This window comes from Lutra lutra, chromosome 5 (assembly GCF_902655055.1).
Source record: "Lutra lutra chromosome 5, mLutLut1.2, whole genome shotgun sequence".
Lineage (NCBI taxonomy): Eukaryota > Metazoa > Chordata > Mammalia > Carnivora > Mustelidae > Lutra > Lutra lutra.
Window position 1 is genome coordinate 11,571,413 of NC_062282.1, and position 27,169 is coordinate 11,598,581.

Sequence of the window (27,169 nt, forward strand, 5' to 3'; positions counted from 1 at the left end):
TCAGAGACCAGGATGCTTTGAACTAATACTGTGTCTCTTCGGGTCTCAGGTTTTTCTTTTTTAAACCTCCCTGGGAGGGTCAGCAGATGGAGATTGGGCACCTGCCCGTCACTGACGGTGACACAGCACAGGTCGGAAGATGAGCCCTGATGCAGGGAGGTTAGCAAGTGAAGGCCAATCATTAAATTATTTAAATAAAGAATATGCAGTTTTTACTTCATAAGTGATTTTTGATGACGTTTTAAAAACTATTGTAGTGAGTTTTCTGGAGCTCTGTTCTGCGAAAAGGAAAAAGACAAGGTGAATTTTTTTTCTTCCTCTTAAAGGTCAAATTTGGGTTTATGGAAGCTTTTCTTTAGGACATAAGTAAGAGCCTGTTTGGTGGATGAGCTTGTTGGCAGCTCTCAGGGGACACCTCATTAGCGCTACCAGCTGGGGGGACTCTAGTTAAAAGGTGAAGCAGTAAAACAGGCAGTCAGGACCTGTGCACACCCTTGCGTTTCCTTCTCACTTCTGTGTGAGCCGACAGCTGCGTGCGGTGTGCACACCTGTTGACTGCCTGCGTGAGTGTCTTTGTTGGGCAGGCTTTGGATTCTACTTTTCACACCCACGGTGGAGCATTCCTTTGCTTGGTGAGATATGATGACCCCAGAGGGAGGAGGGTCGAGCATGGGTCATTGTCATCTAGTCTCCCCGCTGAATCAGATATTAACGTTGCATTTAAAAAATTCTGAATGCTGGTCCAGAAAAATGTTAGATGCTATTCTGTTTATCACAAAAGTGGGGTGAGTATTTTAACCCAAAGATCATACTGTATTTTTAAGAACTCAAATTTTTGAAAAATATGGTGTTCCAATATATTTTTTTGAAGATTTTATTTATTTGAGAGAGCAGAACAAGCAGGGGGCAAGGGAGAGAGAGAAGCAGACTCCCTGCTGAGCAGGGAAACCGATGCGGGCCTTGATCCCTGGACCCTGGGATTATGACCTGAGCCAAAGGCACATGCTGAGCTGAAGGCAGACACTTAACTGACTAAACCACTCAGGCTCCCCAAAACACAGTATTTTTTGATCAAGGAGACTGAGTCTCTTTTTGGAAAGTATCAAAGATGTTCAGAGATTTTTAAAAAATGCTGAATTGTTGCCTTTCTTGTCTTGGGCATAAGAGTTATTCCCCCAAAACTAGGGCCATTGATTTGACCCTAAAAATACTGTCTGTTATTTCAGAAGATTACATTCTGGTATTTATAACAGAACTGCTGCTTACTTTTAATAGTACCTTTCATTCATTGAAAAGCTCAGGAACCATCATTCAGTTGTCCTGACATTTCACTACTTTAGAGAGATTTAAAGCCACTAGTTTGAAAATTTTTCTAAGTTTTTGTCAGGGCAAAGAACCCATCTATGACCATGTGAAATAGTCCCCTTGTCTTTTTTTTTTTTTTTTTTTGTAATTTCATTTATTTATTTTAAGTAATCTCTACACCCAACATGGCATGCAAACTCATGACCCTGAGATCAGGAGTTGCATGCTCTTCTTAGGAGGCAGTTCCCCCCCACCCCCGCCCCCATCTTTATTTAAGCACTTTGAGCTTTAGTATCTTTAATTATAAAGCTGGAAGGATAAAACCTTGACAGGGTCAATGTGCTGTTGAAATCAGAGCACATGTAAAGGACTTGATACCATACCTAGCATGTATCAGTGGCTGTGGTTTTGTGTTGTTCCCATTTAATACATGAATTACTGGATTTATAAATAATTTAACACTTTTCTAGACTGCATGACCTAACAGTACATGTGGATCATTTTAAGTGTTCAGAATCAAAATTGAGTTTCATTATTGTTCAGCAGGATTATTAATCATTCTAGGAAATTGTGAAAATCCATATTGGTGAAATATGTTTTTAAAATACCAACATCTCGTGTTGAATCCTTTTTTCGCTCTTCTAAAAGGAGAGAATCCGGCTTTCTGTTGTTAATGTTTGCTTGCTTTTTAGTTTTACCTCTGCTAATGAAGTAAATAAGATGAGAAAATAATGAGGGTATTCATGCTATGACTTGAATTTTGTGGTCTTACTGCTCTACCTCTGAGGACACATGACCAGAGCTGTGAAATGAAGGAAGGATCCTCTTGGGAAGGCTAGATTTTCCTCCTCTGTTTTATTTTCTGAAAACATTGGTGGAGTAATAGAATACTTCTGGAAATTTCACCGGAAGTATTCAGTGATACCCACAGGCCTCATGAGGATTATATGTGTGTTCATGAGGGTTACATCTGCCTATGCCAAGACAATCCCCCGACATTTATACTTTGTATGTGATGTAATTTTTCTAAACTCAAGCTAATTTAGTTCTGTTTTAAAATTCTTAAATGCCAGTCTCTCTGTCTGTGTGGCTTTGTGTGAGAGGTTGGTGAGGCTTGACCACTGGGGTCAGGTGCTGCTCTCAGGAGAGGACGATGCCCTAGATCCCAGATGATGGTCATTGTTGGCATAAAGTTTGAAGTCCTTTCCCGTTTCTTTCTTTCTTTCTTTCAAGACTTAAAACCTGATGTGGTGGGGCGCCTGGGTGGCCTCTGCCTTCCGCTCAGGTCATGATCCCAGCGTCCTGGGATCGAGCCCCGCGTCAGGCTCTCTGCTCAGCAGGGAACCTGCTTCCCCGCCCCCCCGCCCCCCCCCGCCCCCCCCCCCCCCCCCCCCCCCCCCCGCCTGCTTGTGATCTCTGTCTGTCCAAAACAAACAAACAAACAAACAAAAACCAACAACCCGATGTGGTTGATAACAAAGAGAGCTTAGAATGCCTGGGGCGGGAAGGAAGGGGTGGTGTGGGAGGGCGACGGGAGGGCCTGGGAAGGCGGGGGGGGGCGCAGTTTAAGGGGAACGGCTCCCACCTACGTGGCAACGTTCTCCACCCCTAAAAGTGACGCTGGAGGGGACCCACGGGAAGGTACAGACGGCGCTTTCTCTCACGGCTTTCACATGGCGGGCAGCACTCAGGCCTGTTGTCCAGAGTCCGGGGAGGGGACGAGGTAGCCCAGCCCCGTGTCCCAGCCCGGTGTCCGCCCAGAGCCCGACTCTTGCCGCTTCCACGCTCCTTCCTGGCCGCGCAGCCGGTGGTAGAGTGCGCGCGGGCGGCTGCGTGCGGCGGGGCACCCGCGGGGCCGCGGAGTCCTGTGCGCTCGTTTGCGCCTAAGCGCGCTCCGAATGCTGTTTTGCAGGTGGCAGAGACAAGCGGGGAGGCCCCATCCTGACGTTCCCGGCGCGCAGCAATCACGACAGAATACGGCAGGAGGACCTCCGCAGGCTCATCTCCTACCTCGCCTGTATCCCGAGGTGAGTCGCGGGCGCCACGGGGCATGTCCCTGTTGGGGCACCGCGCCGCGGGGAGCAGCCGCGCGCCGGCCTGGGGTCCACGCCGCCCACCCAGTGCAGAACGGGCACCGGGCTCCTCTGCCCTTCGCTCCGTTTTGTGACCGTTCTGTCACGCTGACGACACGTGTGGGTGTGGGGACAAGAAGGTATGCGTCTCGCTTGGAGAGCGTTGTGGGGGGGATGGCGGGGCCGGGATGAGGAGGTGGCGCCCCAGGCGGACCGTCCTTGGGGACTCTGGGGCCGCGACGCCCCGCGGGACCAGAAACGGCGGCTGTTGCCGATGTTACGTTTCTGCCTCAGTGCTCCGCTTCAGTTTCTGGGAAGCAGCCTCTGCATTTGTGGCCTAAGGTCTGTGAGGCATCGCGGGTCTTTCCCTGCTGATGGGCCAGGGGCGGCAGCTCCATTCAGTCCGAGACCCCCTTCGTGACGGGGCGGTCGTTTGCGTGGGTGCTGAGGAGCTGCGAGACGGGGCGAAGCCTCGTCTTCCTGGTGACTTCGGAAACGAGCATCCTGCTGGGATGCAGGCCGAGCAGGTCGGTGCGTCCGCAGGGGGGACCCGCGCCTCTGGGCAGGGGCCCTGGCTTCCCTGCGGGGAGGACAGGCGCGCGCCGGAAGGGGGCGTCCCTCGGAGAAGGACTAGCGCGTGTGCAGGAAAACCCAGTCGTTGTACACTGGCCGGGGGGGGGGGGGGGGGGGTGATGTCATGGACACGGCGGTGAGTGGCACTGCTGACGGCTTCTCGGAGGCTATGGGCACTGCGTTGCACCCGCCACGGCACACGGGCTGGGACACTGCTGGCTTCGGCCGTCCCAGGCAGGGAAGTCACAGTGTCCCGCCTGTGACCCCGCCCGGCGGTGGCCAGGACAGGTCAGCTTGGGCTGTTGACTGTCTGCCCTGCTGACGCCTGTTTGGGCGTCGTTTCCGAGAAAGCCACCACTTTGCATCGTCCGTGACTCCGCGATGGAGCCCTGCGTGTATACGCGGAACGTTCGCTCTCTCCCCGCACGCCGGTGTTTTCTCGGGCAGTTGAACGGTTGAAACCACGGGGTTAAGAAGGGCTTCGGAGGTTCTGTGAGTGTACTACTCACTATCATTTCTGAAGAACAATATAGTTGATGACGACCACTTCGGGAGCTCTGTGTGTTCGGTACTGTGCTGCTGATGGCAGGAGAAACGGAAGCACAAGGGACGATTAAAAATCTCTGCCAGTCAGAGAGCTACTTGTCATATAGTGTAACTATGGGACGACTGTATGTAATTGCGGCAACTGGCTTTCTGGCTTAAAAATCTCGGTTGATTGTAACTATTAAAAACTTCTTTTATTTCATTGATACTGTAAAACATTTGATTTAGGTATGTTTTAGATCATCAGGATGATCCGCCTGAGCCTACAGAACTTCATTTTGATGAGCATACACAAAAGTAGTGAGAATAACGCAGCAAACGTCCACATACCTGTCATCTGATGTCCGTGATGACCAATCAGTGTTGCCAGTCTTGTTTTTCTCTAAGTTTCCCCTGTAATAAAAAAAAGTCCCAAGACTCCTATCATTTCTCTTAGAAATAATAAGTGTGTAAGGTGACACCCCCCCCCCCCCATTGTCGAGCATGGCCACTTCATCACCTAAGTTTGCTTTTGTATTTATAATTCCAAGTGACAAGAAATGTCATGTTGCTTGTCCTCAGTCAATGATAAGAGAAGTGGGATTAACACGTGAATGATACGTTTCTCAAGTGATAATGGGGAAATCTCACAGTGGTTCAAATGGAGAGAAGTGGCAACAGAACCCGTGGGTCTCCCTGACCACACAGGAGCTGTTCCGCCTGACTGTGTGCCCGGTGGTGGGAACGTTGTTTTGTTAGAGCTGAGCAGTAGGGTCAAGAAAATCATCAGCAAAATGATGGTGTGTGAATTTTTTTTTGACTTGTGGGTTTGCTTGCACTTAAGTCTCATTTTTTGTTGGCATAGTTCCAGAGCCACATAAATCGTCCTGGGGGTCATGAGTCTTCTTTTCCTATCCATTACCCCTGACAGTTTCTGTGGCATTAAGGTGGCCTTTCGCCACCCCCAAGCTGGATAGTTGCAGGTCCCCACATTCCCAGATGTGGAGAAGTACACTATCCAGAAAGCATGGGTAGCAGAATCAGACCAGCTGTTCCTATTATCAGTTTTCTGATCTGTGAAATATGATAGTAATGAGTACTTCTTGGGATCATTGTGAGTGTGGAGTAAGATTCCGTATGCACATGCCCAGTGCAGTGCCTGATACACAGTAGCTCCCTAAGAAAAAGTACGATAATTTCCATTTGTCCTACTTCCCTTCTTTTATTTTTCCCTTTGACATGTGCTCTAGAGCCCAGTTATTTTTCTTCTGCAAGGCCTCTGTGTGCCTCTTAAAATGTGGCCCTCAGAGGTAATCCTAAGTGTGATCTGAGCGGTGATGGGTAGTTTGAGCATTATTATCACCTTTCCTTTCCTTCTTCTCTCCTTTAAAAAAAAAAAAAGTAAAAGCGGATGCCTGGGTGGCTCAGTTAGTTAAGCCACTGCCTTTGGCTCAGATGATGATCCCAGGGTCCTGGGGTCGAGTCCCGCATTGGGCTCCTTGCTTAGCGGAGAGCCTGCTTCTCTCTCTGCCTCTCTGCCACTCTGCCTGCTTATCCTCTCTCTCTCTCTCTCTCTCTGACAGATAAATAAATAAAATCTTAAAAAAAAAATAAAAGCAATTGGAGTATGGAGTGACTTTCATAGAACCAATTTGCAAAGAAACTTTCCATTAACTATGTGTAGGAGAAGCAAGTCACAGTAGAACTTCTTGGTGGTCTAATTGGGATTCCCACACAGTGATGAAAATAACATTGGTCTTGGTACATCTCTAGGTGTTTATTGCTCTTATTGTTTGAGTTACACGTATACTAATTATGTTTTGGAGCATTTTGCCTTCTTTAGGATGATTTATCGTAGCTACGCGGATAGACTCTTTTGTCGCTAGCAAAATAATGTGAGACTTAAATTGATTTGTTTGTGAACATTCATATTAAAAGGTACTTTCTTCATGTAGAAACTAAGGAGCATTTCTGTTTTTCAGAGACCAGCATTGAGAAGGGGTGTTAATTTTACCTAACATTTATTTATCTCACAATGAAATGAGGTTTCTAGAGGAAACCGCCGGAGTACCTGGTGAATGGTCACACGTCCTAGCGAGCGGTGTGTTCTGGTGGAGGAGTGGTATGGGTGCCTTCTCCCGGAGACAGCTGCCCATGTTCCGTAGCTGCTCCTGAATAGAACTGGGTTTGGGAATCTTTGCAAGTCACTGCTTTCTTAACAAGGACTGGCTTTTAACTGCGTAAAGAGACGGATTGGAAGGATGTGCCCTCCCAGCCCAGTTCGTGTGCGATTTTCATTATTTAGAAGTCACTGGGTGGTTGGTTCGATTGTGGAGGAAGGCGGATCGTGAGTCCTTCTGTCACCTGTGCAAGCTCAGGCACCTTCTGGTGTGGTGTTCTCTGACGTGTTCCTGTTGTTGAGTCGGGAGTTACTCAGGATGCCTCTCCAGCCCCTTTCAAGTGGAGGGGCTGTGCCGTGTTCTGTGCACACCATGTCACGCTCTGTGAGGAGAGACACAGTCTGCCTGAGAGCGTACCCTGATCTGGTGAAGGCCGATGCTGAAGTCGGTCTAGGAGACAACACCCACGGAGGCCATCAGGGGCCTGGCGTGTGTTCTCCTGCCTTTGGAGTGTGGCAGCAGATGGGGCATCCGGAGTAGAGGGTCTCTGCGGGGGCAGGCTCCCTGGGCTCTGGCTGGTCTTGCCAGATTGCACACCCCATCAGAGCCCTAAGAGGCCCAGAACGCTCCATGTAAGTGACTTGGGAGATTTGAGGAGACCTTTCTGGAAGCCCTGTTCGCTTCTAGGATCTGTGAAGGAGGTCCGTGCTTTGCTGTTCCCTGGTTTATGGCCCAGGACTTACTGGAGACACAGAGAAGCGGTATCATGAGAGGAGTCTGAGCCAAGCATTAACTCATTTGGAGCTCCTGTTCATGTAGGAGTGGCAGACAGGAGGTCATCCAACCATTCCTGGTGGTTTCCGCCTTTGAGAAGCTGGGCTGCTGTCAGTCTGTGTCCCTGTGATGGCTTGCCACACCATGTTTCCAGCACCTGCGCTGCTGTCTACTCAGTTTGTAGAATTTTTTTGTGACATGCCTCTTACATGGATGTAGCTGTGACAGGAACTTTATGTCTGTGAAATTTGGAGCGAGTTACTGTAATGGCGTGCCTCAAGGTAAGGAAAAGAATGGCGTTCTGCAGGGATGGGGAGGGAAGGGTAAATGTGTGAGCTAATGCAGGAGAGCATGAAATTGGTTTTAATTTTGACTTAATTTATTTTGGCTTTTTAACAACACTTGATGATAGAGATTAGTTTCCTGAGTTTTTTTTAATATGAGTTTATAACTATAAATAGGTTTTAGTTTCTCAGGTGATTACCTGAGGCAGAAAAATGTCCAGTGTCTTTCCACTGTCTGGGCCCAGTACATTCACGCTGGGTGGAAAAGTTGTCATTACCCACTCAGGGTCTTAGGTGTGTGTCCAGATCCCTTCCTTCAGTCATTATCCGGCTCACGTCTGGCGCTAGGACCAGAAGCCTGCATGGACTGTGTGAATCCACCACAAAACAGGGTTATTATGGTTGTTCCAGAAGTGGAAGGCTGTGCTAGAGCCTTCCTAAAAGCTTCCCCGTGAACACTGAAGTTATAACCAAGTGTGACTGAGTATTTTCACCTGTGTTTAAGGACATTTTGACTCTTGGATTTTCTTTATGGCAGAAGTGCATTGCCTATATTTTTCATGTACTCAGGGGTTGAGACTTAATAAGACTAATAATTTTTATTGCTTTGTCAGGGTCATTGTTAAGAGAAACTGGCTTTTTTGTTTAAATTGGCCAGAACGTGGAGGGGAAGAGCACAGAGGCTCTAGCACTTGCTTGGCTGGTGCTGAGGACTAGCCTCGTCACCACCATGGCCTTTGTGTCACCAGTGCAACTGCGTGCAAAAGACAAGTCTTGTCATTACTGTGAAAATCCCTTTACTCTGAAGACCCTGCCAGAAGGGCACTAAGGAGCCCCAGGGATCAGTGGAGCATACTTAGAGAACCTCTAGGACAGCTAAGGACCCAAGCCAGTTAAAGGGGACAAAACGGGACATTGAAAAGCTCCCGCGATCCCCAGCGCACTGGCGTGGGTGGTTTCAGTGCCTGTGATCCTGGGAGGCTCCTGTGACTGCTGTTCATTGGTCTGTCACCCTCCCCACCTGGGCTCTGTGCACACTGTTAGGGGTCTGTCCCCATTAGTGCTCACCGAGGACCTTTGCTATGATAGTTCCTAGACAGCTTGTGGGATCATTTAATACACAAAAGATGAGACACCCCCTCCCCTCCCCCACCCACCCCCACCTCACAGTACGGAGCCCCACAGACATCAGGGTGAGGGTCACAGAGTCAGAAGGAGTTACATGGCTTAAACCTATTTCTTTCTTTTTCTCTAGTGAAGAGGTGTGCAAGCGAGGATTCACAGTGATCGTGGACATGCGCGGGTCCAAGTGGGACTCCATTAAGCCTCTCCTGAAGATACTGCAAGAGTCCTTTCCCTGCTGCATTCATGTTGCACTGATAATCAAGCCAGACAACTTTTGGCAGAAACAGAGGACTAATTTTGGCAGTTCTAAATTTGAATTTGAGGTAACTTCCATGTGTAGCCAGACCAGTTAAACCAATAGGCGTGGTTCATTAAAAGTTGACTTTCTCCTCATCATTTTAGATAATAGATTTTTAAAAGCACATATTAAATGGGAACGGCCCATCTTACCTACAAAAGGCATGTAAACTCAGTTACCGAATAAAACTTCGGTTCATTTATGACATGACGCTGCTGGATTACTTCACCCATGGGCGACTTAGGTTTTAGTTCTCTTGGTTTTGGTTGGCGAGGCCACTGAGGTGTAAGCTGTGTACCATAGAAAGAGGCTCTCTCTTACTTCTCGTGATAAAACAGCTTCACCCTCCAGTCCAGGTGGCTTTATGTGGCCTCAGATCCATCATCATTGCCTTCGGCTTGGAAATAAGGGAATGTTAGGGAGAGATACCCGACTTCACGTGTCCGGAAGAAAGTGAGTTTTCACCTTGTCCTTGAGAATGGAGGGAATGATCTGTTCTGTATTTCATGCATCCGTTCTCTTGTTTATGGAAAGGGAGATAGTCCTTTAAAAGCTCTGCAGAGTTCGGAATTCAGCAGCACATTAGGTCACTGTCTTAGATGGTGTGTGAAACAGGCCTCAGCCTGCTGACTTCCTTTCCACTGTCCCCTCTCCTTCAGCTGCTAAGGCTCTGCCTGGGCTTTAATGCAGGTAGTATAAGGAGATGATTATGGGAAGAAAGTGTTCTGGCCAGCTTGAAACCTAATTCATGTCATATTCTGTAGTACAATGTTTTCTAATAAGATCTCATAATATTTGGTGGAATAGCTTGTGCTGCTTCTTTAAGTTTGCCCAAATAGCAGGTGTCAGTGAATGTCTTCGTGGGTGTTAAGATAAATGACAGTAGTATTAAGCACATCACGCAGTAGTACTTCTTAAGCTTCACGTTCCATGGTAACTTTTCAGTGTTTTCACATGTGTATTACTTGTGTTTTTAAATCTCTTGCCATGGTACTGATTTTCAATCAGAAATTGGAATTCAGTTTTAATTTGAATTTGAAACTTCATTCAAGAGATTTAGGTAAAAGATGAAACCCATAAGCCTTTATCTTCACACAGTTAAAAAGTCATTTTGGACAACAGTTTATTGGGTCTTATAATTTTCTTGATGCAGAATTTAAAGTGTGTTGCTTTTAATTATACGTGTTTAAAGCCGAAACAATGGTGTAGCAATGTAGAATGCACAAAAAAATTTTGCTAGTCTGATTTTGGTATCTTCCCCTGGGCCTTCAAAGTTCCCTATACCAGCTTCTCTATTGTCTCTACATCGTTACCAGCCTCTCTCCGTGAAGTGATTAGTTCCATGGATGTTACTAAAAGTCTGGACAGATGAGATAGAAATGAACCTACAGTCACATTGCAAGCAAAAGTGCGGGACTAGGAGTGGCCCCTCTTCCTAGCTCTCTTGTTTTTTGCAGGTTCTTATGCTAGCCGGCATGGGGCTGCTGTCGTTGTAGGTTTTCTAAGGCTGGAGGTGACAGAGGTGGGGCTAAGCCAGCCTTTCTGTGGTTTATTTTTTGGCTCCTAGGCTACAGTTCTTTTTCCTTTAACTTTGTCTTTGCATTTAATGACCCCTCTCCCAGCCCCAATGTTTTCCTTGAGGCACGATATTGATAGTAACCCTGTGGTATGTGGCATAGGTAGGGTGAGGGTAAGATTTTTGCTTAGATTATAAAGGACTAAAACTTGGTCGCTGTTAGATTGGAATGTAGTGCAAGTTGGAATGTACAAAACTTCTACTACTCAGAATTGTGACAGATGATTGCAATGCATGAAACATCCCGTCTGTCTTCAGCTTTATGGCAAGAGCTTCTGCCCCCTGTCTGGCTAACTTTTGTATATTTTAGAAAGTTTCAAAACGTCATTCATAGCCTAGTATCTGCTACTTGATGGGAGGTGGAGGTAGGGCAAGATGAGCCATGATCGTGGTCTGGTTAGAGCATGTCTGTCACTGAATTAGGAGCTCACAAACACGTGTCCTCAGAGGGAGGTGGCACTTCTCAGGGTTGTAGAAACCCACGAACAGGACATTTGCTTGGTTGCAGAGAGCCGGAGGCTCTGTTGGGAGTGAGATGGTGGAGTGGTTCGGAGGAGAAAGAGTGCATTGATGAAAGTAAAATTTCTTAATCATCTGTTCTGTATTGCGATTTAAGACCTTTCCCGGTTAACATGCCTAAGATAGCAGGTTAATTTCCACATTCTTGGGAAGAAATCCTTCAGCTCTCATGAGACACACATCCTGTAATTTTAGGTATTCTAACTAACGTGTTGTTCTAATGGACTTCTGTTTCACTGACTATACTGATAATGTTAATTTTATCTACATTTGTTTTTATGGGGCCAGAACAAGGTATGTTTTCTATAAAGAGATCACTTGCTTTACATTTTGAATATCTGTAAGTAAGTATTGCAAATTGCATTATGATAAGGCCACAGAAAATTGGGTCATTTTCTCATACGTGATTTTTTTTCTCCTTAAGACAAACATGGTCTCTTTAGAAGGCCTTACCAAAGTAGTTGATCCTTCTCAGCTGACTCCCGAGTTTGATGGCTGTTTGGAATACAACCATGAAGAATGGATTGAAATCAGAGTTGCTTTTGAAGACTACATTAGCAATGCAACCCACATGCTCTCTCGGCTGGAGGAGCTTCAGGACATCCTGGCCAAGAAAGAATTGCCTCAGGACTTAGAGGGGGCTCGGAATATGATCGAGGAGCATTCCCAGCTGAAGAAGAAGGTGATTAAGGCCCCCATAGAAGACTTGGATTTAGAGGGACAGAAGCTGCTCCAGAGGATTCAGAGCAGTGACAGCTTTCCCAAAAAGAACTCGGGGTCAGGCAATGCGGACCTGCAGAGCCTCCTGCCCAAGGTGTCCGCCATGTTGGACAGGCTGCACTCCACGCGGCAGCATCTGCACCAGATGTGGCACGTACGAAAACTGAAGCTGGACCAGTGCTTTCAGCTGAGGCTGTTTGAGCAGGACGCTGAAAAGGTAAAGGAGCAGGGGGAGGGAAGTTGAAATGAGACACGGATGGGTTTCCTGGATCATCGGTCCCGGCAGCTAGGGGGCTGCTTTGGTCAGGAGAGAGGGCCGAGGAAGAGGAAGGTGTCGGTTCACTCCAGCCATCTGCCTGAAATCCGCCTTTCAGTTTCCCTCGTGGTGCAGGCTAGGGCTGTCTGAGGAGCTTTGGGTTCTTAATGACTGACATTGTGGTTTGGCATGCCTGTAAGGTAGACGAGAAGGGTATCTTGAGTTAAAAGAGTGAACATCTTACAGAATTTATATGATCAAAAGCAATAATTACGTAGGTATGTGTTTTGCCCCAATGAAGCCAGTGACAGAACACCATTCTGATAGATTGTTGACCATGCTTTTAAGATAAAAGACGAATCAGGTGTTAAAAAGAATAGCTTCTGGGAAATATGGGCAGTGATTACTTATGGCCTCATTTTATTCTCATGCTCCAGATGAAACAGCTGGTCTGAGTGGATGCTCATGTCACCTGCTAACTCTGTCTTAGCAGTGGAAACAGGACACTTACTGGGAGGACTGTGTCGCAAGCCATGAACATGGGTGAACCGATCACTCTTTTTTTTTTTTTTAAAAGATTTTATTTATTTATTTGACAGAGAGAGATCACAGGTAGACAGAGAGGCAGGCAGAGAGACAGAGAGAGGGAAGCAGGCTCCCTGCTGAGCAGAGAGCCCGATGTGGGACTCGATCCCAGGACCCTGAGATCATGACCTGAGCCGAAGGCAGCAGCTTAACCCACTGAGCCACCCAGGCGCCCCCGATCACTCTTAATTTAAGCTCATTGAGTTTTTTTCACAGTTTTTCCTCACAGGAGAATATTTTCTAATGCTAAAAAAACTACATCACTAATCTTTGATACAAAAGGACCTTTCAAACAGTGACAGTCCACTACTGTTGTCTGGCAAGCTTTTAACCTACCCGTCAGCATACTTATGTTTAAAGAAGTGCCTTGTCAAAGACACTGGAAAAATCTTCCTTTCAATTACTAGGAAAAAACAGGTGACAGTCTTTAGGATTCTGATTCAAGTCACGGTACCAGTCCAAATAATGATAGTTATTTCCTTTTGCTTTCATGTTTTCCTTGTGAGCAACGTAACTGACATCCTTTTCCAGGGAGTATCTGTATTGAACCTCGAGAGAGATGTATGTCATCATTAAATTTTTTTCCAGTCCTTTCTATTTTTATGGTAAATTTTATTGTTTGGATTTGCACGGTTTTTAAAATACTGTTTGCTCTCAAGCAGATATGATCATGTAGTCACTGGAGTTGCTGTCTGTCATCTGTGGGCATAGGAGAACCTGCCCAGATACCTGCCAGTCCCTAATTTCACCCAATAGGTCTTTCACTGAAGAGCAGTGTGGTCAGGGAAGCAGTTCACGACAGCAGGGAGGCTGGGTTGAGAGTCAGAGGTTGGTTTTAGTTAGCCTGGGGGATTTGAGCATCCCTCTTTGCCTGTCTGCCTCTTAATTCCTCATCAGCCGAAGGATCACATGCAGTAGGACTTTCTTGCAGACCGGGCCAGTTCAGAACAGCTTACTTCGAAGTCAATGATCTTTTTGGACCCAAAAGACCGAGAGGTTGTCAGAGCAAAGATACTGCCCTTGGTTGGCTTGGCCCTGCTCCTGGGCCTGTGGCAGCCATCCCTCTTCCTGGGGCTGCTTCAGCTTGTCTTTCTTCATTCTGGTAGATGTTCGACTGGATCACACACAACAAGGGCCTGTTTCTGAACAGCTACACTGAGATCGGGACCAGCCACCCCCACGCGATGGAGCTGCAGACGCAGCACAACCACTTCGCCATGAACTGCATGGTAAGAGGCTGTGGGCACAGAGGTGGCACATATGAGAGAGGATTCCAGCGAATGGGAGGGACTTACATAGATGGTGCCCCAGCCCTCCGCCAGGAGGCCACGCGGGGCCTTTAGAGGTACCCATGGTGATGGTAGCTGACCTCCGAGCACGCGACTTTCTTGGTGTTAGCAGTACCTACAGCTTCTTTTAAGCTTTAAGCAGATGGAAATGTGAGAACAAGCAAACACATCGGAGAAACTCGAGCCAGTTACTTGGCCAGTTTACATGGATGATTTTGAGGCTGGTTCCTGTGCTGTACCTCTTAGGAGCCTGTAGGGGCTCCAGAGAAGCTGCTCAGTGGCTGAGGGACTGTTCTGAGCAGAGCTGCTGTCAGTTTGCTGGCTGCCCTTTGTGAGGAGGAAAAGCCAGCCTGCCTGCTTTCTCCCTCCAGGGCATACTCCAGTTCCCTTAAAACATGACATTTCCCTCCAGGTTGAACTGAAGTACTAGGGTCTGGGCATAGGCCATGCCTAGAACACCCTGCTCTGTTGGAGGCTGATGCACTTGACTCTGCTAGCCTGTTGTGACCAGTGTTGGGTTGTTGTAGGACCGTTAAACAAAACAACAAACAATTCTAAATAGTATTTTTGTTACATTTTTGGAGTTAATATAACGAAAATAAAACACTGTGTTCTACAGGATATATGTTGTTTCTGTAGACAGTTATCCTTCTGAAAATTTCCTTTTCAGGGTCCAGGAGTTTTGGTTTGGACTTTGAGCTTATGAGAGAGCTTTGAGTCTTATGAGAATTAACCACTCTTGGGCCTTGTAACATTTGTTACAGAATACTGAAGCGGTATGAAGACAGGGTCTTTGCTTAAATTAATTCAGTAAGATGCTATTTAATTAAAGGTTGGGTAACTGAGTGCTCTAGGCAGTTTCAAAGGTAACATTTAGCAATACAATTTTTGTAATAGACTCCATCAAAAAAAAAGTTTAGTGTCTGTTCTCGAGTTTGAGGTGAGAGAATTTGTGGTTTGAAATTTTAAACCCAGGCAGAGATGAAGAGTTCCAAAATGTTACCTGTGGAGGAAGCGTCTTAGAATTTCTTCCTAAGAAATTTTTATCAATTTTTCAAGTTATTCTGAAACCGCAGCTAGTGGTGGAAGGAATTCAGTCTGTTGTATCACATAATATGTCAACAAGAAGTACTAAAATATATTTTAGAGAAACAAGAACAGAAAATATACCTACTCCCCAGCATTATTAGTGCGACATTTAGGGTCAAGAAAATGGGAAGTATGATGTAGAAGACAGGAGCATGGGGTGGGTTAGGAATGCAGAGGTTTCTAATCTGAGCCTTCCAGTTACCTTGTGACTTTGGGCAGTCCATTTAGTCTCTGCAAGCCTCAGTTTCCTAATCTGTAAAGTGGGGATTATATCTGCCTTCCATGGCAGATACAATTTTATTTCCTCTGCATATGTAAAACACTAAGATAGTGCTCAATGCAAAGTAAGTACTTGATAAATGCTAATTATTAACAGTCATGTTATCACCAATTAAAAACATTGTTAAAAGAAACTCTTAAAAGTATGAGTAATGTACTTTTTTTTATTTTTAAAGGCTTAAGTCTATTTTCTGGTTCTTTATAATATACTTATTTTTCTAAGTTAAAGTTCTTTTTCTTTTTTGGAAGATTTTTATTTATTTATTTATGAGAGAGCATGAGTAAGGGGAGAGGGAGAAGCAGGCTCCCGGCTGAGCAGGGAGACTGCTGTGGGGCTCCATCCCAGGACCCTGGGACCACGACCTGAGCCAAAGGCAGAAGGCAGACACTCAACAGTCTGAGCCATCCAGGTGCCCGTCTAAGCTTAAGTTTTAACTGGAGGAGTGGCATAACCCTGTGCCACTGTGGGTGGCAGCTGCCGGGGAAGCTTCCAGGCCTATCTGGCTCCTTGTCCCGCCACTCCTCCACGAGTGCTTGGTACCCAGCTAGGACATGTCTTTATGCAGAGCAAGGACTTCTTAATTTGTAGCCTTTTCTTGTGCTTCCTACAGTGTTTTAAACATTTTTTTTGGATAAAATGAAAATGCTGAATATGAACCTGCCAAGTTGCCAGTCCCTGAAGCATGTTAAGGGACACCAACAATTCTGCTCATGGTACTGTCGCAGATGCTTTTAAAGCTGTGATGAGGGTGCCTGGGTGGCTCAGTTGGTTAAGCGTCTGCCTTTGGCTCATGTCATGATTCTGGGGTCCTGGGATTGAGTTCTGCATGGGGCTCCCTGCTCAGCGGGGAGCCTGCTTCTCCCTCTGCCCCTCACCATGCTCGTGCTTTCTCTTGGTCTCAAACAAATAAAATCTTTTTTTTTTTTTTTTTCTTTAAAAGCTGTGATGATAAGATCTAGAGGTAGGTACTTTAACAAGGGGAATTCTATATTTTATGTTAGAGGCTATTTATTGGTTGGTGTTCCAGCACTTTCCTTTATCTGTGTAATCAGTGATGGAATGATGGTAAAGGTCCAGTCCACAGACCCTCCATGCGCAGTACAGTCTGGTTGAGGATCTGAAAGGGACATGGGACACCATAACAGAATCTCAGTGAGAATGAGTCCCCCCAGTGGTTCCCATGGAGAGCTCTGCTCTGGGTTGTAACAGAGGGCATTGGCGTATGCTCTTCCCAACACCTTTGGGGTTGATTTACATCTTTAATGATACAAAACAAAAATTAGTAATTTTGATTACCTGCAGCTAGAGGGAGAGAACACATATGGGAAGAGGGGGCATTACTTTTTGCCTAAAGGGTACTCGTTAGAGCATTATCGCCACAAGAGCCAGGGAGGCTGGTTTCCCCTGACCATGGCCTTGGTGGACTGTCTTAGCCTCACCGGTGCCCTCTCTCCCTGCCACTGTAGACAGCGGTCATCTGTTAGCTAATTCGAGGCTGGAGTCTGTGCCTTTCTAGTCCCAGAGTGACTCTATCTAGTTTTGATTTGGGTCAAAGTGGAGAGGAAAAAAATGAGTAGAAGATGGTACAAAGGAAGAATGGATAAGTACGTTCTTCAGGGGGCTTCAGGGTAGGCTGCAGACGAGGTCACCGTGAGGAGGCCACGCAGGGTGTGTGCGGTGGGAGAGGGGCCCAGAGAACCACGGCGAGGGCGGAGAGGAGGCAGGAAAAAGGGAGAGAGGTTTGGACAGGTTGAGGAATTAGATTTAGCAGCACGGTTGGGAGGAGCCAACGGGGGTACATGATTTTGGGAGACCCATCAAGAGGAGCAGTGTTGAGATGACAGGTGGGGGTGTGTTGAAGGCGCGCGTTCCCCACCGCTGCCTCTGCCAGACTAGCAGCCTCAAAGGCCAAGGAAGCTGGAAGGGAGCACAGCATAGCGAGAACCTGTTTTGAGGGCCAAATGTGTCCTTTTTTCCAGCCTCACACTTTTATTTTTGTAGTAAACTGCTGGGCCTGAAGATGGGCATTTCCACAGAATAGAAAACTTGATTGAAGGTTTGCACGTAGCGTTGTTCCCTTTCGTGCTTCCACTCCTCTGCTGTGGAGAAAGTGGATCCGTCTGCAGAGGATTCTCTGTTGGCACCGCCCAGACGGCTTGGGCTGGTGTAGACGGGAGAGCTTGTTTTCGCACAGAACAGCCTGTGGCTGCTCCGCGTGCGGCGTGTAGTTCCTGGGTTCCAGTTAAAACCTGCGGTGTTGGGTTTTCTCGGTTCTGGGTGACTGCTTCTCCGTAGGCTCGCCATCTGGCCCTGTTTCAGGATCCGAAGCCAGCGAGTGAGTAAGAGTGTGTCTGTGTGTACCCACTTGTGTACTTGATTGCTCTGTGCCTGCCAGTCTGCCCCTCAGATAGTTGATTTGTAATTTTGCAGTTTTAGAAATAGAAATTGAAACCAATATTTAGAGTTTCTGGAAATCAGATAGCAAGTACGTCCACTGTTCTATACCAGGTGATTCTGCCCTTAAAAACAGAAGTGGAGTTCGTGGGCTGTTTCAGAAAGCGCTATGATCCGCGGGTCCTGCAAGGAAGCCTCTTGTTTGCCTTCCCCTGACAAGCCCTCTTTCTCTCCCCCATCTTTTGCAGAATGTGTATGTAAACATAAACCGCATAATGTCGGTGGCAAATCGCTTGGTCGAGTCCGGCCACTATGCCTCTCAGCAGATTAAGCAGATTGCAAACCAGCTGGAGCAGGAGTGGAAGGCATTTGCGGCAGCCCTGGATGAGCGGAGTACCTTGCTGGACATGTCCTCCATTTTCCACCAGAAGGCTGAAAAGGTCAGTGCTAGGGGCCCGCAGCCCACAAGGTGGTGACCGGAGCACGTTCTCCCCCAGTGCCCTCCCCGCCGCCCAATCCCTGGACGACTTCGGTGTGACACCCACAGTGCTTAAGAACATGAGCTCTGAAGTCAGGCAGCTGTGAGCTTAAACCCCAGCTCTCTGACCGTGTGCTGTGCCATCTTCAGCAAATTCCTTCGCCGCTCTGTTCCTTGGTTTTCTCATCTATAAAATGGAAATAAAAGTATCTACTTGAGAGGAGTGTTTTCTCCTGTAAATGAGATAATTCTTGTGAGGTGGCCTGTGTGGTGCCTGGTATCCAGTAGGTACTAATCAGTGGTAGCCACTGTTCTTTTTCCCTCCTCTCCCTTCTCCCCACTCTCCATCCCCTTCCTCCTCTCCTCTTCCTCCTCAGTACTGTCACCCTAGTATTCTAATACGATGCTCTGACAGCAAGTAACAATGCCTGAGTATGAGGTTTTAAATATCAGGGGTTTGCTTTTCTCAGAAAATAAGATGTTGCAAAGTCTGGGGAACTGTAGCTGTACAGTGATGTCAGGCCAGGATCTGCTCCTCTCAGGCTGCCTTGGTCTTCCTGCCGTGGCCACAGACATGGTGCCCCAGCCCCTGCACCTCGAGCACGGCACCCACTATAGTCGGGGAAGCATTATTTTCAGAAGGTCCCTCCATCCCCGCACACTCACCTCCATTCCCACTGGCCAGGAATGGGGTGCAGGCTGTGCCCTAGCTCCTGGGAAGGGTGGGAAAAGGTGGGTGTGGCTTTTTAGCCTCCACAGCGATAGGCAGGCTCTGCTGGCCGGGGCTAGAGTTGGAGAGTGGCTTTTGGATAGGCCGCTTCCAGTGTCTTCTGTTGATGAAGTTAGTTGTTTGGATTCAGAGTTCACGTTGGCTTCATCTGCTGGTGTTCTGGTCAGAATACTTGAAGAGGGAACATCCAATACGTGCCCATAACACTCCCTACGCCTCTCCAGGCCCCCAGCGAGCTCACTTAAGCAAACACTCTGGAGTAGCACGAGGGAAGTGCTTTGCTCGTGACTCAGACTTCATAGTGGGAAGTGTGCGGGGCAGGGAAATACCTCTTCAAGTGGCGGAGAAGCAACATGGGAGCTTTGAGCCGCCAGGAAGACATATGGGGGAGAAGTGAGGGGTTGCCGTAAGGGAGAACTACTGATCGGGGAGGATTTTCTGGTGTTGAGGGGAGACTACATTCATAGGTATCTGTACTGATGGTGCTAGGCAGGAAATGGTATCTCTGTAATCTAGAAACAGTCCCTGTTGAGGAGTGAGGCCCGTGAAGGGAAGATAAAGGTCCCAGCTTGCCCAGGGTTTTGGCAAGTCAACAAGAGTGTTGCACAAGACCCTAATTAGCAGTGATCTCGACTCTAGAAACCTTTCAAGTGTGAAGCAAGAGGAAACTAAATGGAACAGGAAAAGAAAAAAAATGATAGTAGCCTCACATGAAAGGTGTGAATAGGGACTTCCAGGTTCCAATAGTGGGGTTTTTCATCTCCCTAAACTTATGTATTTGATTGGCTTTATGATAAAGAATAAACAAAAGCCCACAGAGAAAAACAAGTTTTTTAAAAAAAGTCATAGGAACCCCTTCAGCAGAAAACTGCACCGTCCTCACCCGTGCTCCCTGACGTCGGCCAGAGGAGTGGTGTATCATTGATTGGACATCATGGTGGGTGGGAGGATGAGCTATCTGGTCCCTGTACATCCGTCATCTGGAATGGTAACATGTTAGGGGTACAGCAACCCCTGGAAGTAGAAGTGTGCTAATTGGTAGTGGGCTCACGGAAAGTTCCGTGAAGATGATAGGAGCAAACGTGAGACAGGACAAGCTACGTGGGTGAATAACAGAGTCTGAGCCACAGTCACACACAGGGAAAAATCCCGTAAACATGGTAGGATTCAGAATTATAAATAAGCCCCGAAGTTAATTTCTATTCTGACCTGCTTGAGAATAATCTAGAAATGAGGGTGCCATGGGGCATTTTTTTTCTTCCAAAATTTTTATCCAAAATTTCAAAAAGAGCATGGGGTGTTTTCATTTGGATAAGATGAATGACTGTAATTTATGGATTTGAAGGAAACTAAACTAGACGAATGCATTATTGAACACAATTTTGTGGGATCCTTTGTAAAGTGTAACAGTGCTTGAGGTCTCTGTGCATATTGAGTGGCCAGAGAAGCCACAAGCCAGATACAAGTGTAGGAACAGAGGGACCTGGTGTAGAGAGGCCCCAGGGTTTCTGATGGACCTCGACCAAGGCCTGCCCAGGCATCTGAAATGTACCGGTGGGGCATTAGAACGTGTTCGGAGTGCCTTTAGTCTCGAGTGAAAATGTAGTGGGAATCTTCCCCTTCACTGAACAAAAGTAAGATCCTTGAAATTCTAATGCATGAAGGAAGATCACATCTACTCAGTACTTTTCCTCTTCCCAGGAGAGAAATAGCTCAGCTTTGGTCTTTTGTTAAAGTGCTTTGCTTTCCAGTTAACGCTGAAGCTGTTTTCATAAGCTCACTGGGGAGAAGACCAGAAACTTGGACATCCTAAGTTAGGTTGCCATCTTGGCCACCTCTCTGAACCCCATCCAGATGTATCAGTATGAAATGAAGTGTGATCAGGAAGGCCTGGAGCTCCATCGTGGGAGCCCATGGTTCATGTTTGGTGGAAGGAGGCAGCTTCCGTGTAAGGATTGCAGCTCCCAGCTGGGGAGACGTGTGCCCTGCACTGCACAGCCGTGCTCCTCTGTCTCCTCTGTGGTCTTGGTGGGTGTTCTGGTGTTGGGGTTCGCTTGTGGTTTTACAAACATAAATCTTGAGATGGAGACTAGCTGAGGATAACATTGCCTTCTGCGGACGTCTCGGCCATTCATTCGCTCTCAGGCTGCCCCCTCTGGGGATGCTCTGTGTGCCCCCAGAGTCTCCATTTGCAAGCTTGGAGACAGGGCTGTGAGGCCGGCAGTCTCACCGGTACACGGTGTTCACTGCTTTTGGTCACATGGCCTGTCTGCTGGATGGTCTCTTGATACGAAACTTTCATAGCTAATGTCACTAGAATTACCTTTTTATAAAGCCAGAGAAAGTGATTGATTTTACTATACCTTCACATCTCCCGTTTTTACTATTAAACAAAAATGATCTGGGGTGTGAGGGTGATCTGGCTATGACATCTGTCACCCCACTGATCACCAGGGGTGATCTGGCTGGCGAGGCGGGTGTCCCCCTCCTCTGCCCCGCTCCACGTGTGTCCCTCCCAGGGGCTGCTCGCTGCACTAGGAGGGTGAGTGTTCCCAAAAGAGGATAGTCTTTGGTCAGGAGCACTCCAGTACCTGTGCTTTCCTGCTAGAACCCCCACACAGACCCTCAGGGTCCCTTTGTGGAAACAAAGGAGGGCAGTTAAACTTCGAGGTTCTGTGTGTGCAGTCTGCTTTTCTGAAAAGGAAAAAAGTCTAGAGCTGCATTCTCCAGTGTGGTAGCCAGTCACCACATGCCACCATTGAAATTACTTAAAGTTTGTTAAGAGAATGTAAAAGTAAATTAAAATGCCATACAGTGTCCACATCATGGCTGCTGGCTGCTGTACCAGACAGCACAGACAGACATTTCCATCCCTGCCGGAAGTTCTGTGAGTGCTGATAAAGGTGTACCTTTAAATGAGCCTTAAATCTGATTACCTCACTTCATCTGTGAGTTTGAGAGCTCTGCAATTTGATAATAGCCAAAAATAAAGTGAGAGCCGGTATCTGTATAGTTCTTTAGAATTTACAGAGCTCTCTGACACAAATTGTCGTTTCTTCTTTAAATCAGCCCAGTGAAGTAGATGGGACCAGTGGTATTATTGTCCTTATATTGTGTTTGGGGAGTGATTTGCTTATGTTGGGACTTCAGTCGAGGTCTGTGACAGTCTTTTAGTTTCTGACGTAATAGAATACTCTTTATTAGGTTAATATCCTTATAAAACTTCACTTTCCATAAAAAGTTTTAAAAATAACATTTATGGTAAACATGATCTATCCTAGTTATCCAGATAACTTTTTCCTAAGTCAGGGTTGGAACTCGGAGGAAAATAATACTTCGCTATTCCTTTTTGAATTTTTAAGGCAAATAATACACATGTAATTGTTCCCAGTTTAATGGTGTTTTACTTTATAAAAGTGTAGGCCTGACTTTTGGCTTGTGGACAAAAACAAAGATTCTCATGGAATAGAAAAGAATTGGAGTAATTATGCATAAAAATAAAAAGTTATTAAAGAGAACAGGTGTAACGCACGCGATCACCGGCATATTCTGCTTCAAACTGAGCCTGCCTCCTCCAAGTTACCGTGCTGATACTGTCAGAGCTTCGCACATGCGACAGGCTCCTCCCTCCTGTGATCTTCAAGGCTCCTCCCTCCTGTGATCTTCACTCTCAGAGAAGGGAGCCGTCTCCCTTGGGGGAACCGGGAAGGAGGGGCTGCTGATGAGCACTCAAGGAGCAGAAATGATGAAGTATGAAGGAAAAGTAGTAAATTGCAAGTTACTTTACTCTAGGCAAATATAAAACTTCTAGGGTAATATTTTCTAGAAGTGAAAACAAAAAACTGAAGAAATTGAAATAAGAACTCTGACGTTTGAGTTCATATTTATATTAAACATGTACGTGTGTGTGTATCTGTAATATTAAACCAGTGTTATTTTTGTCAAAGAAGAGAAAATCTCTCTAAATATTTGAAAAATTCCCATTCTGGGCAGTTTGTCTCTGTGTCTCCTAAATGAGCTAAGCACCCGTGCTCAGCTGTGCCCTGTCATGAGCCTTGTTGGGGGTGGGAGGTGGGCGGCAGGAGGCAGAGCAGGCCAGAGCGCTGAGCAGCTCCCAGACTGGAAGCCCCCACTCTCAGCATGTGGAGGGTAGTGGAATAAATGTTTATGGAAACAAACCTAATTAATGATTCGAGCTCTCCTGGTGAAGCTATGTGTATTAATTACTCTGCCCTCATCTGCTTGCCTCAGTTTTGCAAACTGGCTGAGCCAGACTCTTCAGCCTGTGTTCAGCTACACTTTAAAAAAGTCATCATTCTGCTGAGCCTCAGAGTTCCCAGTTCTATAGCAGCTCCCGATTTTTATTCAGGGAGAAGCATTGAATTCTCTTGCCCTCGCCTAGCTGGATACTGTGTGTTCACGTATTTAGGCATTTAAAGTATCAGAGACTAAATTGGCTGCTCTGGTCTCCCTGGAGTACGGTAGCCACCTCCTGCAACCGTCCTTTACGGAGTATGTACTCCCCTGGTGGTGTAGTCCCAACCATATGTCTCAAGATGGTGATACGTGCACAGCCTGGGGGTGGAGAGGGTGGAAGGCCATAGAATGGTCTGAGAAGTTCGAGGAATGAACACACCAGGCTGCCCCCCTTGCCCATCTGCAATGCACGTTATCGTATTAACTGGCCCAGAGAGGTTCTACTCGATATAGGTACCTGTTGGACTTTGCCACCAGGATGCCATTTCCTTGGGGAAGACCTATTAGATGGAGATGGCTGCCCTGTGGCGTGGCTTCAGACTCTTTGAGAAATCATTCAGGGCTTAGAGCTTGTACTCTGGGGTCTCGAGTTGCCATCTCATAAACAAGAGACAAATTACACTGCACAAAAGCCCTGTGAAACCATGCCCAGGTTTATGTCTGTCACTGGGATACTTCAGCCCAGTGAATTTAGGCGTGCACAATCCTTTCTCCACAGTGGCTTCCTCATGGCAGGCCATCCTTCTCTACGTATTTAGGACCTGGCTGTCTTTTTTCAGGTGGATATAATCAATACCCTTTCTAGATATTAGAAGAAGTTCTAAGTTACTTTTATTACAGGCATATGTAAAACTTCTCAAATGTTTCTCTTTATTCATATTTGAGAAAGGTTTTCAATGATTGGTGTTTAATGCAGTCACAGAAAAGGAGGGAAACCGAGATCACTCAGCCTGACCTGTTTGACATTTCTGGAATGCTCCACACAAGAAATCCCTAGAAATATGTGTGTGTCGTCCCACATGCACGCATGCTGATGGGAGAGGTGTAAGGCAGCCTTGTTCCTACTTCTCCGGGCCTGAAGGTGTTCGGAGGGCGCGGTAGCGAGGATATCCCCTGCACTCGTGGCGGCTGAAGCATCAGCTGCTATCACAGGACACAGAATGCCCTGCGAATTCCTTTCAAGCCCTGAGGTCTGCATACAGATATTTTACCGAGCCAGTACGTTAATGATAAAAGGATTTTTATAAACAAATTATTACTTGAGTGACTTGCCTATTTTAAGTTTCTAAAAAAAGTCATAAGTAACTGGCGGGTCATTCTCCTATATATTTTAAGAGAATCCTAGCACGTTTCCTGTCTGGCAGGTCCTCACCCAATTTCGAATAATCACCCTCTGCATTCCTTGGTAAACGTAGAAAGATGCCAGGGAATTAGAGTAAATGAGGTGAAGCCCAGGGAAACGTGTCCATGCCTACTTGGTTTAATTGAATTAGCATCTTTAATGCGGTCTTCTGCCGCTTGCCTTTGACACTTACCTGCGGTGGGTGCTGATAGGGTCTCCCTGGAAGTCTGGCAGTGATTTCTCCGCTCGATGAATCCTGGGGCTGCGGCAGGGGCAGGTGCAGAAAACTGAGGAGAGGTTGGAATGACAGTTCTCAGCCAGGACCGCAGCTGAGACGTTTCCCTTCTTGTTTATGTGCAAAGTGGGAAAGACCTCTGAGTCAGTCCACCACCTCCCTCAGCCTTCCCATGGGCTCGGAGGGCACGGCTGAGGACTTTGGGTGGCCTTCATTTGGGCCTGCTGCTCTTCCTATGTTCAGGTAAACGATTTCAGATACTTGGGCTTCTGCTAGCATCTCAGTGAGGAAAGCGGGAAGGCTGGGCTGTAGCTCCTGGCTGGGGCCGAGGCATAGGGCCGCCGGGCCTCCATGCCCCCCACGGCTCATGGCGCAGGCTGGTTGGCATCTCTGGTTCAGAGGAGGGCTGGGGAGTTAACCAGGAGGCCCAAAACCGAACACAGGGCGGGGTGACCCCAGACGTGCTGCTCCGTGTGGGCCTCAGAGTGACCTGGGGCTGTCGTTTCAAACAGCAGGTCCTAGAAAGATCTAGCTCCTGCTAGAACCTGAGCTCAGGGGTGAAGTCCAGCTGTGGTCTCAGGGCTCACCTCCGTGCTGGCTGCAGTGCAGACTCAACCCTGCTGCTTTCTTAGACTCTCTCTCAATGACCCTAATTTCAAAACCATGTTTAAAAAATATGTACTTCTCAGTATAAATTGCCATTGATAGAAGTAATTTTTTTTTTTTTTTTAATCTTCCAAGTACATGAGCAACGTGGATTCGTGGTGTAAAGCCTGTGGTGAGGTAGACCTTCCCTCCGAGCTGCAGGATCTGGAGGACGCCATTCATCACCATCAGGGAATATATGAGCACATCACTCTTGCTTATTCCGAGGTGAGCGGGCAGTTCCACTCAGTTCCACTGGAGATGCGAGGCAACAGTCTTGTGTCCTAGTCCCAGGAGCTGGGGAGAAAGAAGACGGTTTTGTTTAGCCCAGACATGGCTTGTAGATTTCGTGTTAATGTGCAGTTTGGTTGTGGCTTTTTTTTTTTTTTCCCCAAAGATTTTATTCATTTATTTGACAGACAGAAATCACAAGTAGGCAGAGAGGCAGGCAGAGAGAGAGGAAGGGAAGCAGGCTCCCCGCTGAACAGAGAGCTGGATGTGGGGCTTGATTCCAGGACCCTGGGATCATGACCTGGGCCAAAGGCAGAGGCTTAATCCACTAAGCCACCCAGGTGCCCCTGGTTGTGGCTTTTGAACAATGTGTGTGTCCTGGGATGGGGTTGTGGAGCTCCTGTGAAACCGGGTGGTCGGCCATGAGCTCATTTCCCCTGCCCCTGTGACGTTTGTGGATTTCCTTTGGAGTGCTTATGTTTTCACCTGATAGAATAAATGAGATTCCAACTGTCTGGACTGCATGTGCTTTAGAAATAGGTGTTTTCACGTGCTGTTGCATCTAGTTGAACTCACTTTAATTTTCCTGAATGAAACTTTGTAGAAAGGAGGGAAACCTGATATTGCCTCGTGTTCTAGGTCAAAAAGCACACACTTTCTTTCTTTTCTTTCTTTCTTTTTCTCTTTCTTTCTTTCTTTCTTTCTTTCTTTCTTTCTTTCTTAAGATTTGATTATTTGGGGAGAGAGACCACACGAGCAGTGGGAGGGAGAGGGAGAGGGAATCTCAAGCTGACTCCCCTGCTGAGTGCAGAGCCCAGTATTGGGCTCCGTCTTGTAATTCTGAGATCATGACCTAAGCCAAAACCAAGAGTGCTCAACCGACTAAGCCACCCAGGCATCCCAAAAAAACACACACTGGTTGAAGCTACTAGCGGCTTTAGAAATCTAAGTATAGCTTTTTTTTTTTTTTAATTTTTTTATTTTAAGGTAAATTATTTCTTTACTATATCCCTGTCTTATTTTCTGCCCCCTTTCTCTGGGCGTGTTTTATTTTTAATTTTTTTTAATTTTATTAGTTGTTATTTATTTATTTATTTATTTATTTTTTAGAAAGAGGTACACACAGCAGAAGCAGGGCAGAGGGAGAGGGAGAGAGAGAATCTGAAGCAGGTTCCACGTCCAGCACAGAGCCCGATGCAGGGCTCGATCTCACTACCCTGAGATCATGACCTGAACTTAAACCAAGAGTTGGACGCTTAACTGACTGAGCCACCCAGGCACCCCTGGGCCTGGCTTTTTTGTGAGGACTTTATGGGATCACTTATTGCTTATAGTTCACAACTCTGGGGCATGTGTCCTTGTTGGCTGTGCTGTTACAAATGAGGAGACTGAGGCTCAGAGATCAAGTGACTTATGCCAGGTCAGCCTCTGGAGGAGGTGGAGCAGAGACATGAGCCCGGGCAGGCC

At 46.9% G+C, this 27,169-nt stretch overlaps 1 protein-coding gene across 1 annotated transcript in view; it reads left to right on the forward strand.

Annotated features, from left to right (window-relative positions):
* Positions 1-27,169, forward strand: part of TRIO (trio Rho guanine nucleotide exchange factor) — a 227,662-nt gene that overhangs the window by 7,166 nt on the left and 193,327 nt on the right. Inside the window, exons 2-7 of the mRNA XM_047730524.1 lie at positions 3,218-3,332; positions 8,909-9,101; positions 11,596-12,108; positions 13,839-13,961; positions 18,033-18,224; positions 25,568-25,699. Coding sequence (XP_047586480.1) covers positions 3,218-3,332; positions 8,909-9,101; positions 11,596-12,108; positions 13,839-13,961; positions 18,033-18,224; positions 25,568-25,699 — 1,268 coding nt within the window. The remainder of the gene's footprint in view (positions 1-3,217; positions 3,333-8,908; positions 9,102-11,595; positions 12,109-13,838; positions 13,962-18,032; positions 18,225-25,567; positions 25,700-27,169) is intronic.